Source organism: Rhinopithecus bieti, unplaced genomic scaffold (genome assembly GCF_001698545.2).
Source record: "Rhinopithecus bieti isolate Rb0 unplaced genomic scaffold, ASM169854v2 scaffold_11944, whole genome shotgun sequence".
In the NCBI taxonomy this organism is placed as follows: domain Eukaryota; kingdom Metazoa; phylum Chordata; class Mammalia; order Primates; family Cercopithecidae; genus Rhinopithecus; species Rhinopithecus bieti.
The window spans coordinates 4,293,236-4,307,820 of NW_016807378.1; the positions used below are offsets into that span (position 1 = coordinate 4,293,236).

The 14,585-nt window shown below is 38.1% G+C and overlaps 1 protein-coding gene across 5 annotated transcripts in view; it reads right to left on the minus strand.

Annotated features, from left to right (window-relative positions):
• The window catches only part of USP47 (ubiquitin specific peptidase 47), a 121,909-nt gene that overhangs the window by 66,104 nt on the left and 41,220 nt on the right, over nt 1-14,585 (minus strand). For all 5 annotated transcript variants that reach the window (XM_017881605.1, XM_017881604.1, XM_017881601.1 and 2 more), the window contains 2 exons: nt 12,522-12,635; nt 4,128-4,266 (listed from right to left, as the gene is read on the minus strand). In XM_017881605.1, coding sequence (XP_017737094.1) covers nt 4,128-4,266; nt 12,522-12,635 — 253 coding nt within the window. The remainder of the gene's footprint in view (nt 1-4,127; nt 4,267-12,521; nt 12,636-14,585) is intronic.

Consider the following 14,585-nt stretch of genomic DNA (forward strand, 5'->3'; position numbering starts at 1 on the left):
ACTTGGAGCCTTACAAGGTAAATGAGTACTATTATCATCCTTTGTGTACATACACATCAATCATGTATCACTTGTTTGTGACCTTGTTTCCCTTTACTGGGCTTAAAAAAATGTTTCGGGGGTAGGCTTGAGAAGAGAAGAAGAGAGTAATGGCAATTAATTTTTGCCATGGCTCTTTATTTTACCATTAGCTATAAAAATCACATATAACTCTATGATCTTTTGTACTTGATTTGGCACCATATTTAAACAGAATGAACACTGTGTCACATAAATGTACTATTTTCCAAAAGTATAAAGATTTTGGCGACACTATTAAAAGTGCTAATGAATTAACAGAAATCTTTCTCATTAGGCATTGTCTAAATCAACAAACTTCAAATGGCAGCTATTAACAAGTGGATTCTACATCTGAAATAGTCATGAATCAATATCTTTAGTATAAGTCAGTAAGCAAGAAGAATATAAGAACATATACCATCCAGTAGAGGGCACATGCAAAAAGAAATCCTAAACAGAACCAACCACTAGGAAAGGAGAAATCAAATAGGCCCAGTGAAGTAGAATCAAATAGGCCAACTCTTGAAGTAGATAAAAAGGTTGTTAAAGAAACTGGCCAAAGACAGGTATCATGGATTTAGTTTCTAATCACTTGTAAGTTCACATTAGCCTTCCATCTTCTCCTTATTTCTCTCCCACCCACCATCTCCTATCAATAGTGGCTACCAGTGGGACGTGGTAGGAAAGAGACAGGAAAGAGTATGTTGAATACCCAAACCCATTGCTTTACTGAAAAATGTGTTTCTAGAGCCCCAAGTTAAAATCATGAGAGCACTGTCTAATAAGAACATTTCACACATGGTGCCAAAATTTATAACAATTTCTTAAGGAAAATGCAAACTCAGTACTTTGACAAAATAATTTTATCTGATAAAATAATTTCTGAACACAACCCCTGATAAAATAATTTCTGAATATAACCCCTTTGGGAGCTTATAGAGTAACTCAGAAAGGCAGGACCTCTAGAACACTGCAGGAAAATCTACAGGCAGGGAAAGGGAGTGAAGCAGAGGTGTGTGAGGAACAGTAAATGTGAGCAAAGACTATGATTACATGGCAATATATAGCAAAGACTTCTAAAAATATTTTTTAAAGTAAACTTCAACTTACTAATATAATTTCTGAAAATTTTTATCTTTAGGAAATAATCAGAGATGAAAACAAAATGTATGTATAAGAATGTTCATAATAGTATCAGTAATATTAATAACTATAGTTTAAATATCTAAACCTATACAATGAAACTATTTTTCAGCCATTTAAAGCCCCATATTAAAATACTATTTAATAACATTAAAATTACTCCTCATATAGTATTAAGTGAAAACATTGATCAAAATCTACTCAGGATTCTCCATTTTCTGAAAAGTACACATATAGAGGAAAGATAAGATAAAAATATGCAAAGTTGCTAGAAGTGATGCTAGTAATACTGTAAATTATTTTCACGTTTTTATTTTATAGTAAGACAATGACATGTATTATATTTGTATAATCAAAGAAAGAGCGTTTTTAAAAAGCATGTCTTAGTCTCAAGGAATTCACAGGCCTCAGAGAGCCACAGGAAGTTGAAGTTAGTACACAGCACAAAGTAGGAGTTCTGTAAATACTTGGTGCAAAAATGACTGAATCAACTGTCAGAAGACAAGGCAAATATCGCAAGAATCTTGATTTGTTAAATCTGGAACTCTCTCACAGTGTTTCAGTTATCTCAGAATAATCTAGGGTGCTTATTTAAAACAAAATGCAGTTTCTTCCAGGCTACTACAGAGCAGCTGTATCAGCATTTTGGGAAGTAATGCCTTGGAACCTACATTTTTTCTTTTTTATTTTTTTGAGACGGAGTCTTGCTCTGTTGCCCAGGCTGGAGTGCAGTGGCACAATTTCAGATCACTGCAACCACCTCGTGGGTTCAAATGATTCTCCTGCCCCAGTCTCCCGAGTAGCTGGGATTACAGGCACCTGCTACCATGGCCAGCTAATTTTTGTATTTTTAGTAGACACAGGGTTTTACCATGTTAGCCAGGCTGGTCTCAAACCCCAACCTCAGGTGATCTGCCCGCCTCGGCCTCCCAAAATGCTGGGATTACAACAGTGAGCCACTGTGCCCGGCCGGAATCTGCATTTTTAACAAGTATCCCCAAAATTAATTTTTAAAGAAATTAAAATCTGAGAATCACTACTCTAGATAGTGTGATGGGAAACAGTTTTATTACCTCCTATTATCTGAAATCAAAGATAATTTTGTATTCTTTTTTATTGTGGTTGTTTGCTACAAAAAGTTCTACTGATAGAAAGGATCCTAAATACCAAACATAATCAGGTGTTACTATTATTTCCAGAACAAATAAACCACTAAAGCTGCACAATAACTAGATATGAGGAAATTATTCTAAATTCTAAAATACAGTAAATGAAAGATTACAGATGACATTAAAACAAAATCTGGAGTTGGGCACCATGGCTTTTACCTGTAATACTAGCTACTTGGGAGGCTGAGGCAGGAAGATCACCTCAAGACTAGCCTGAGCAACATAGTGAGACCTCATCTCTACAAAAATTTAAAAGACAGGCATTGTGGTGCACACCTGTAGTACTAAGCTACTTGGGAGGCTGGGGTGGGAGGATCGTTTGAGCCTAGGAGTTCAAGGCTGCAGTGAGCTATGATCTTACCATTGCACTCCAGCCTGGGTGACAAAACAAGACCCTATCTCTATAACATAATAAAATTAAAAATAAGAAATCTGCAATGTAACACTATAGTGTTCTTTTTACACTGATATTTGTAATGTAATATTTAAAATCACCTCTGTTTTGAAGTTCTAAGAGTAAAGTTTCTGAAGCCATACTTAGCATGAAACACCATTAATGAGATATGCAATCAAAGGCTTCTCTGAACCCCAGTTTCCATTTCCTTCAACATAAAACATACTATCTATTATTTTATGCATACTATCTGTTGCAAAGATTTGTTTTAAGATGAAATAATATGTAAATTTATCAAGATTTATTCATTAAGCAATTACAGAATCTTATATGTAAATAAACCTTTGCATAAAAAAGCTATTTTACTTGCTCAATACAGTGAAAAAATTGAAAAATGTAGGCTTAATCATATTCAGGAAAAAACAAATTTCAAAATGACATGATTCATTTCAAGCACATGATTAAACTAAAAGATAACACAACAGAACCATAAAATAAGCATGGCCCATGTGCTTCAAAATGGAAGTACTGTTAAAAGTAGACAACACAGACTTTCCTTTCTGGAGGAAGTCTACTTTAAAAATTTAAGAGTATAGTCAAAATAGAAAATTATTAAAAAGAAGTCTTGAACTTTTTTTCTTTTTTCTTTTTTATTTGAGACAGGGTCTCAATCAATCACCTGAGTACAGTGGCGTCATCATGGCTCACTGCAATCTAGACCTCCCGGGCTCAAGCAATCCTCCCACCTAAGCCTCCTGAGGAGCTGGGACTACAAGCAACAGCGACCATGCCCCACTAATTTTTTTATTTTGATTTTTGTACAGATGATGTCTGGCTAGGTTGCCCAGGCTGGTTTCCAACTCCCAGGCTCAAGCAATCCTTCTGCCTTGGCCTCCTAAAGTGCTGGGATTATAGGTGTGAGCCACTGTGCCCAGGACACCTATAATCTCAGTTACTTAGGGGACTGAGGTGGGAGGATTGATTGACTCCAGGAGTTCAAGGACTGCAGTGAGCCATTATCATGCTTCTGTGCTCCAGGCTGGGCAACAGAGTAAGACTGTCTCAAAAAAAAAAAAAGAAAAGAAAAGAAAAGAAAAAAGAAAAGTCTTCCTTCAAAACATAATATTCGATAATATTTATATTATTATTAAATAGTTGCAGCAGCAATATAGTAGAAACAACAATGGGTTGAAGGAAAAGTAAACCACATACTTTTCCTAACTTTGTGGCTGCTAGCTAGTACTCCTGCTCTAGGTGTCAGTTTTCTTATCCATAAAATAAGAGGATTAGGCTTGAAATTGCTAAGATTACTTTGGAGCTAATGCCCTATGATTTTATGAAAATACAACAACAAATCTTACCAGTTTCTGATTTATTCAAAATAGATGAGTAGGAGTAGCTTTGGCTGACATAATCACTGGTAGAACCCACAGAACCTTCTCTTGGAAGCGGACCTATAAACCTGTCATGAACACTGTCTTCCCCAGCACTGGAATCCTCCTAAAATGCAACATATTCAAATAGTTAGTAAATAGCAAATCTTGCTGAAACAATAGCACTCACCATTTCCTGTAGGAAGGTTTGAATGATGCCTGATACAAAACAATTTGGAAAGTTGCTCATGTCCCCTTCCAAAGTGTTACTTTCTAAATTTTCTTTCAAATTTTCTGTTTACATGACAGAAGATTTTTGGTACTAATAAGTCAAAAGTACCATTGTACTCCTTGATGACACTATCAGTCATTTTTATATCATCCTTGCCAGGTAGGCCTAGCACACAGGGGACACACAATTATTGTTGGATGAGATGGATAGCTTCCTACTGTCTCCAACAAGAAACTTCATTTTAATAAGGAAGATGCTGAAAAGGATTAAGGGACATAAAAATGGCACAAGCAATTGGGACAGAATTGAAGAATTCTTATGCATTTAAAAACATGAATCCCTGTGTTGTGAATCCAGAGTTCCCTAATTTAATAGTTATTTTAGATTTCAATGTCACTCGGACTAATCAAAATCTTCTCATGATATCATAAAAATAAATGATGCAATTAATGAAGATCAGAGAGCATATTCTGTTACCGCTTCAGTACAGATGGACTGTGTTTAATTACTGTCTAGTGTCCAGACAGGCATTGTTATTCACAATAAACTTCTAAATGAAAAGCATCAAACAGAACAATCTTTCCTGAGCAAAGTGTCATTAAACAGAAGGATTCTGAAAAAGTCCATAAAGCCTTAGATTTCTCAGCCTGTAAAAGAGTGAGGTAAATCAGAACAGGTTTTCTTAATCTTTTTTTGGCATTTTAATTTTTTAAATTCTTATTTTTTTCAACTTTTAAGTTCAGGTGTACCTGCGCAGGATGTGCAGGTTTGTTACACAGGTAATGTGTGCCATGGTGGTTTGCTGCACAGATCATGCCACCACCTAGGTATTAAGTCCAGTATCCCTTAGCTATTCTTCCTGATGCTCTCCCTCCCTCTCCAGTGTGTGTTGTTCCCTCCCTGTGTTCACGTGTTCTCATCATTCAGCTCCCACTTACAAGTGAGAACATGTAGTGTTTGGTTTTCTGTTCCTGTGTTAGTTTCCTGAGAATAATGACTTCCAACTCCATCCATCTCCCTGCAAAGGACATGATCTCGTTAGTTGTTATGGCTGCACAGTATTCTGTGGTGTAAATGTACCACATTTTCTTTATGCAGTCTATCATTGATGGGCATTTAGGTTGATTCCATGTCTTTACTATTGTGAATAGTGCTGTAGTGAACATATGCATGCATGTATCTTTATAACAGAATGATTTCTACTCCTTTGCCTATATACCCAGTAATGGGATTGCAGGGTCAAAGGGTATTTCTGCCTCTAGGTCTTTGAGGAATGACCACATTATCTTCCACAATGATTGAACTAATTTACTCTCCCACCAATAGTTTAAAAGCATTCCTTTTTCTCCACAACCTCGCCAGCATCTTTTGTTTTTTGACTTTTTAATAACTGCCATTCTGACAGGCGTGGGATGGTATCTCATTGTGGTTTTGATTTGCATTTCTCTAATGATCAGTAATGTTAAGCTTTTTTTCCATGTTTGTTGGCTGCATGTGTATCTTCTTTTGAGAAATGTCTGTTCATGCCCTTTGCCTACTTTTTAATGGGTCTGTTTTTTTCATGTAAATTTATTTAAGCTCCTTGTAGATTCTGGATATTAGACCTTTGTCAGATGGATAGATTGTAAAAATTTTCTCCCATTCTGTATGTAGGCTGGCTGGTCATTCTGAGGATAGTTTCTTTTGCTGTGTGGAAGCCCTTTCGTTTAATTAGATCCATTTGTCAATTTTCGCTTTTGGGGCAATTGCTTTTGGGGTTTTCATCATGAAATATGTGTCCATACCTGTGTCCTATATAATATTGCCTAGATTTTCTTCCAGGGTTGTGTATAGTTTTGGGTTTTACATTCAAGTCTTTAATCTGTCTTAATTTTTGTTTGTGGTGTAAGGAAGGGGTCCAGTTTCAATTTTCTGCATATGGTAGCCAGTTCTCCCAGCACCATTTATTAAATAGAGAATCCTTTCCTCACTGCTTTTGTCTGGTTTGTTGAATATCATCAGACAGTTGTAGATACGTGGGCTTATTTCTGAGTTCTCTATTCTGTTCCACTGGTCTATGTATCTGTTCTTTTACCAGTAGTATGTTGTTTTGGTTACTGTAGATTTGCAGTATAGTTTGAAGTTGGGTAGCATGATGCCTTCAGCTTTGTTCTTTTTGTTTAGGATTGTGTTGGCTATTCAGGCTCTTTTTTGGTTCCATATGAATCTTAAAATAGATTTTTCTAATTATCTGAAGAATGTCAATGGTAGTTTAATGGGAATAGCACTGAATCTATAAATTACTTTGTGTAGTATGGCCATTAACAAGATATTGATTCTTCTTATCCATAAGCATGGAATGTTTTTCCATTTGTCTATGTCTTCTCTGATTTATCTGAGTAGTGGTTTATAGTTCTCCTTGAAGGTGTCCTTCACTTTCCTTGTTAGCTGTATTCCTAGGTATTTTCTTTCTGTAGCAATTGTGAATGGGAGTTCATTAGTGATTTGGCTCTCTGCTTGCCTATTGTTGGTATACAGGAACGCTAGCAATTTCTGCCACTGAATTTGTATCCTGAGACTTTGCTGAAGTTGCTTACCAGCTTAAGCTGATTTTATGAAAACACATCATAAGACGATGGGGTGTGCTAGATATAGGATCATGTCATCTGCAAACAAAGATAATAATCTGACTTCTCTTCCTATGTGAATATCTTCTATTTCTTTTTCTTGCCTGATTGTCTGGGTCAGAACTTCCAATACTATGTTAAATAGGAGTAGTAAAAGAGGGCATCCTCGTCTTGTGCCAGTTTTCAAGGGGAATGCTTCCAGCTTTTGCCCATTCAGGATTATATTGGCTGTGGGTCTGTCATATATGATTCTTGTTATTTTGAGGTATGTTCCTTCAATTCCTAGTTTACTGAGAGTTTTTAACATGAAGGGATAATGAATTCTATTGAAGGCCTTTTCTGCATCTTTTGAGATAATCATGTGTTTTTTGTCTTTAGTTCTGTTTATGTGATGAATCGCATGTATTGATTTGCATATGTTGAACCAACCTTGCATCCTGGGAATGAAGCCAACTTGATCATGTGGACAAGCTTTTTGATGTGCTGCTGAATTCAGTTTGCTAGTATTTCGTTAAGGATTTTTGCATCGATGTTCATCAGGGATACTGGTCTTAAGTTTTCTTTTTTTGTTGTATCTCTGCCAGGTTTGGGTATCAGGATGAGGCTGGTCTCATACAAAGAGTTAGGGAGGAGTTCTTCCTTTTCAATATTTTGGAATAGTTTCAGTAGAAATGGTACCAGCTCTTCTTTGTACCTCTGGTAGAATTCAACTGTAAATCTGTTTGGTCCTGGGCTTGATTGGTAGGCTATTTATTACTGCTTCATTTTCAGAATTTGTAATTGGTCTATTTAGAGACTCAATTTCTTCCTAGTTCAGTCTTGGGAGGGTATATGTGTCCAGGAATTTATCCATATTTTCTACTTTATGTGCATAGAGATGTTTATAGTATATTCTCTGATGGTTGTTTGTGTTTCTGTGGGGGTCAGTGGTGATATCACCCTTATCATTTCTGATTGTGTTTATTTGATTATTCTCTCTTTTCTTATTAGTCTAGCTAGCAGTTTATCTATTTTATTAATTTTTTCAAAAAACCAACTCCTGGATTTGTTGATTTTTGAAAGGTTTTTTGTGTCTCTATCTATCTCCTTCACTTCTGCGCTGATGTTGGTTTTTTCTTCTCTTCTGCTAGCTTTGGGGTTTGCTCTCGGTTCTCTAGTTCTTTTAGTTGTAGTGTTAGGTTGTTAACTTGACATCTTCCTAGCTTTTTGATGTGGGCGTTTAGTGCTATAAATTTCTTTCTTAACCCTGCTTTAGCTGCATCCCAGATATTCTGGTATGTTGTCTCTTGGTTCTCACTAGTTTCAAAGAACTTCTTGATTTCTGCCCTAATGTCATTATTTACTCAAGAGTGATTCGGGAGCAGGTTGTTCAATTTTGTAGTCATGTGATTTTGAGTGAATTTCCTTTTTTTTTTTTTTTTTTTTGAGACGGAGTCTCGCTCTGTCACCCAGGCTGGAGTGCAGTGGCGCGATCTGGACTCACTGCAAGCTCCGCCTCCCAGGACTACAGGCGCCCGCTACCCCACCACTTTGCCCGGCTAGTTTTTTGTATTTTTTTTAGTAGGGACGGGGTTTCACCGTGTTAGCCAAGATGGTCTCGATCTCCTGACCTCACGATCCGCCCATCTCGGCCTCCCAAAGTGCTGGGATTATAAGGCTTCAGCCACCACGCCCAGCCTTGAGTGAATTTCTTAATCTTGAGTTCTAGTTTGATTGTGCTGTGGTCTGAGAGACAGTCTGTTGCAATTGCTGAGGAGTGTTTTACTTCTGATTATGTAATCAGTTTTAGAGTAACTGCTGTGTGGTGATGAGAAGAATGTATATTCTGTTGTTCTAGGGTAGAGAGTTCTGTAGATATCTATCAGGTCCACTTGATCCAGAGCTGAGTTAGGTACTGAATATCTTTGTTAATTTTCTGTTTCAATGATCCGTCTAACAATGTCTTTCAATAATCTGTTTAATTTCAATGATCTGTCAGTGGGGTGTTAAAGTCTCCCACTGCTATTGTGTGGCAGTGTTAAGTCTCTTTGTTGGTCTCTAAGAACTTGCTTTATGAATCTGGATGCTCCTGTATTGGGTGCATACATATTTAGGATAGTTAGCTCTTCCTGTTGGATTGAACTCTTTACTATTATGTAATGCCCTTCTTCGTCTTTTTTGATCATTGTTGGTGTAAACCCTGTTTTGTCAGAAACTAGGATTGCAACTCCTGCTTTTTTCTGTTTTCCATTAGCTTGGTAAATTTTCCTCCCTCCCTTTATTTTGAGCCTGTGTGTCTTTGCACATGAGATGGGTCTCTTGAGGACAGCATACTGATGAGTCTTGACTCTATTCAGCTTACCATTCTGTGCCTTTTAATTAAGGCATTTAGACCATTTACATTTAAGGTTATAATGTTATGTACAAATTTGATCCTGTCATCATGATGCTAGCTGGTTATTTTCCCAGCCTGTTTATATGGTTGCTTAATAGTGTCACTGGTCTGTGTACTTCATTTTTGTAGTGGCTGGTAATGGTTTTTCCTTCCCATATTTAGTGCTTTCTTCAGGAGCTCTTGCAAGGCAGGCCTGATGGTGATGAATTCTCTCAGCACTTGCTTGTCTGAAAAGGATCTTATTTCTCCTTTGCTCATGAAGCTTAGTTTGGCCAGATATGAAATTCTGGGTTGGAAATTCCTTTAAGAATATTGAATATTGGTCCCTAATCTCTTCTGGCTTGTAGGGTTTCCACTGAGAGGTCTACTGTTTGCCTGTTTGTAGGTGACCTGGCCTTTCTCTCTGGTTACCCTTAACATTTTTTATTTCACTTTGACCTTGGAGAGTCTGATGATTATTGTCTTGGGGTTAATCTTCTCATGGCATATCTTACTGGGGTTCTCTGCATTTCCTGAATGTGAATGTTGGCCTGTCTTGCTAGATTGGGGAAGTTCTCCTGGATGATATCCTGAAGTATATTTTCCAACTTGGTTCCATTCTTCCTGTCTCCTTCAGGTACTCCAATCAGCTGTACGTTTGGTCTCTTTACATAATCCCGTATTTCTTGGAGGTTTTGTCCATTCCTTTTCATTCTTTTTTCTCTATTCTTGTCTGCCTGTCTTATTTCAGAAAGACAGTCTTCAAGCGCTGAGATTCTTTTCTCTACTTGGTCTATTCTGCTATTGATACTTGTGATTGCACTGTGAAGTTCTTGTAGTGTGTTTTTTAGCTTCATAATGTTGGTAATGTTCCTCTCTAAACTGGCTCTTCTGGCTGTCAGCTTCTGTATTATCACAATTCTTAGCTTCTTTGCATTGGGTTACAACATGCTTCTTTAGCTCAGCAAAGTTCGTTATTAGCCACCTTCTAAAACCTACTTCTGTCAATTCAGCCATCTCAGCCTCAGCAGTTCTGTGCCTTTGCTGGAGAGGCACTGAGGTCATCTGGAGAAGAGGCATTCCGGTTTTTTGAGTTGTCGACGTTTTTGTGTTGACTCTTTCTCATCTTTGTGGGCTTATCCACCTCTGATCTTTGAGGATGCTGACCTTTGAATAGGGATTGTGTGGGGTCTTTTCTGTTGGTATTATTGTTATCGTTTTCTGCTTGTTTGTTTTACTTTTAACCATCAGGCCGTAGGGCTGCTGCAGTTTGCTGGGGGTCCACTCCAGGCCGTAGTTGCCTCAGTTTTTCCCATACCTGGACGTATCACCAGTGAAGGCTGTGAAATAGCAAAGATGGCCATCTACTCCTTCCTCTGGAAACTCTGTCCCGGGGGTCCTGACCTGTTGCTGGCCTGAATGTACCTGTAGGAAGTTGCTGGAAACCTCTGTTGGGAGGTCTCACCCAGTCAGGAGGAACAGGATCAGGCATGCTTAAAGCAGTCTGGCTGCCTTCTGGTAGAGAAGGTGTGCTGCATTGTGTGGGGACCCTTCCTCATTTGAACGTTTGAACTCTCCAAAGCTGGCAGTCTGGATGGCTGAGTCAACCAAACCACAGAAACAGTGGCCTCCCCTCTCCCCTACCCAGAGCTCCATCCCAGGGAGAGATTAGAGCTCTGTCTGTTTAACACTGGCTAGAGTGACTGAAGTCCCTGCAAAGAGCTCCTAGCCAGTGAGGGGGAATGGATCAGGGTCCAGCTTAAAAGGCAGTTTGGCCACAATCTGGCAAAGCAGCTGTGCTGCAATGGGAGGAATCCTTCCTGGTCCAGACCATTTGAATCCTCCAAAGCCAGCAGCTGGAATGACTGAGTCAACAGAACCACAGAGATGGTGGCCACCCCTCCCACTGGGAACTCCATCCCATCTCGGGCAGACTCCAGCCTGTTGCCATTGGCTGGCTTGAATTCCAAGCCAGTGAGTCTTAGTTTGTGAGGTGCTGTGGAAGTGGGGCCCACAGAACAATGCTGCTTGGATCCCTGGATTCAGCCCCCTTCCTAGGGGTATATATATGGATGGACTTCCCACCTTGTTGGGGATCCTGGGGTCGGAGTACGTAAAACTCTTGGGTCTGTATGTGTGCCCAAGTGGCTGCTCTACCAAGATTCCACACAGCTCTGTGTATAGGACCCAAGATCCTGGTGGCATGGGCTCCTGAGGGGATCTCTTGATCTTAGGGTTGCAAAGATCCATGAAAGTAGCGTGGTTTCCTGGGCAGAGTCATACAATCATTCACAGCTTCCCTTGGCTGGGAGTGGGGATTCCTTTGGCTTTGTGCCTCTCCTGGGTGGGCCATTGCCCCACCCTGCTTTTCTTCACTCTCTTTGAGTCCAGTTGTTTGCCTAATCAGTCACAATGCGAGAACCTGGATATTTCAGTTGAATGTGCTGTATTCACTTGCCCCTTTCATTCCTCTCCATAAGGGCTGTGGACCGCAGCTGTTTCTAATCAGCCATCTCAGTCCCTTCCTCTTACTCTTTTTTAACTCATGTCCTCTACAATGTACTGAGAGGAAAAAAAAAAAATCTCTGGTGGAATAGCCCTCAAATTGGGAGTTACTGCATTAGATATCTCTAAGGCAACTGGGCTGAACAGGAAAGTCTACTGAAATGTGAATTGGGATAAATATTAAAAGAATAGAAATGAAACATTTAATGTATACACCAGTCATTCCAAAAAAGGTGGCAGGTTAGGGGAGGAAGTGAGAATGGAAATGACCTTGTCGCAGATACTGAAAAACCAGACGAAAACCACCGAAGATTTACAGCAACCAAGCAAATGCTTAAACAAAGGAAGGGTCACTACTGAAACACAGGAGATCCTTGTGGCACTCTGACTTATCCTAGACCCACCCCCATCCCTGGTATGGCAGTGGTCTTGAAGACAGCAGTATATGTTAAATCCAACGTGGCAACAGACTACGGTCTATATACAGTCTGTATACACAAATAATGTTGCTATGGATGTCCAGTGTAACTATGTTATTCTACACACTTAAACCAACAGAAAATGAAAAATATTAATTTATTACACAAATTACAAAACACATCTTATTTCCTTCAGGAAACTGCATCCTCAAGTAGTAGGTGACAGTGCACAAAAATTATAAAAACAGGGTTTTCTAAGTAGCTTACCAGCAGTATTTGAGGTTGTTCACCATCTTTATCTGTCAAATGCAGAAAGTTCTTCTTTCCTGGCTCAAAATTAGCGTCAAGAAGTGACTTGTCACTGGTATGATCCAGTGGAGCCTATGGACATAAAACATAATATTTCAGATTATGAGAAACATAAAATAAGTAATCTATAAATGGACACATATCTACATTTAAATAGTATTTGTTTAGCAATGATCTGGTAAAATTCTGTTCATGTAGGCTTGGAATTAACTCATTTATTCATTAACTGGGATAGCTAAGCCCAGTAACAATGCATACACTGATAGGTATCCCAGAGACTCACATTCCCCAACATCTAAAAAACTAAAAAGAGAAAAGGTGAAAGTTAAGAGTGTTAAGTACTACATACACATAAAAAGAATCTATAAACATTTCTCTCCATGTTCTATACAATATATGCAGTATGATATTTAATGGAGTTTTCATGAAAATTGACCAAAGATAATTTTACATAAAAACTAAAATGTTTTGATATATAAATGTGATGAAAAATACCAGATAAGCAACATACTAAGCAACCCAACCAAAACAATTATGTAACATAATTATGTAATGCAACAAAAATATAACTAATGTAGTATATATTATAGCCTTTAGAAAGACTCCTTAAGGAAAAGCCTCTCCTAGTAAATGATACCTCTTTCAAATGTACCACTAGGATTCAGAGGACCCAGGGGGTATGGAAGTGATTGTGATCAGACCTTTGAAAATTAAACATCTAAGATTCAAGTCTTCATGTAACTTATATGGTAGGGCAATTTCAACTCTAGCTGTCATTCTAATATACTCTAGTTGGTGGATGAGAGAGGAAACTCTGTATGCCCCAAGCCCTATTCACTCATTCCAGACCACTATAGAGAAAAATGAGGGAGTAGAAGTATCTTTAAAACTATTTTGTTGCATTAAGAAATGTTTTTAATGTTTCAAAGACATGGGCAGAGTCTCCTTATACTCATTTTATGAAAATGTCTTTATTTCTTAGGAAATTAACACTAATTAACATTGTACAAAAGTGCAGGTATTGAGGACAAAAAAAATTAACCGTAAGAGATTCTGCTACTTACTATCTGTGTAACTTTGGAAGTTATTTCACTTCCCCGTGACTCAGTTTCTTCACCTATGAGGGTGTAGTAGCACCTACCTCATAGAGTAGTTAATAATATAAGGATTAAAAAAGATTACATTTGTACAGAGCTTAGAATACTATAAACACAGTGCAAAAGATGTGCTAAGTAAATAAAATAGCGAATATATGTTCTACCTCTTAATTTTGGCTAACATCTATCAATCTACAAGAAAAACAGGACACAGAAAACCTGAAGCTGAAAGAAGCCACATGGAAGGAAGAAAGGGATTGCTGGGTTCCTTCAAGTCATTGGTGGGACATGATCAGATGATATAGCTGAAATACACAGGGGTTTTACCTCAGTAAGTGTCTGTATACAAGGTGGTGGGTAGCTAAATGGCCTTAGTTTTCTGAGGAGTATCCATTCAGCACTATGCAGGAAGCAGGAGAAAGTAGTCATATTTGTAGAAATGTACAGGAGGCAAATAAAAATACAGAAATAGAGCTCTTGAGTACAGTAATAGCTAAAGAAAGAGTAACAGGTAATCCTGACATACAGCTATTTAAAGCTATTGTGGAAGATAATTTAACAAATGCTTTTTGAATGCCCAGAAAGAATGTTTATGGAGGATACGAAATTTACACGAGGTTCCTGTCATGAAAATGCTTACATTGGAAATGGAAAGACATAGATGAATAACACCTATAACAAAAAGGAACTATGATAAGTGGTTCAGCCAAAGGGGATAGGAGGTCAAAGAGAAAACAATTACATTTAAAGTAGCATGAGGAAACATCGAGTAAAGCTTTTTAAGGGTAAAAGATGAATAGGACCTGGGAAGACACCTAGGACAGTACAGAACTATCCTTTAAACTGAAAAAGGACAACACTAGAAATTATGTGGTGATGTACCAGAAACTACTCAAAGTCTCAGATTAAATATTGTTTATCTTTC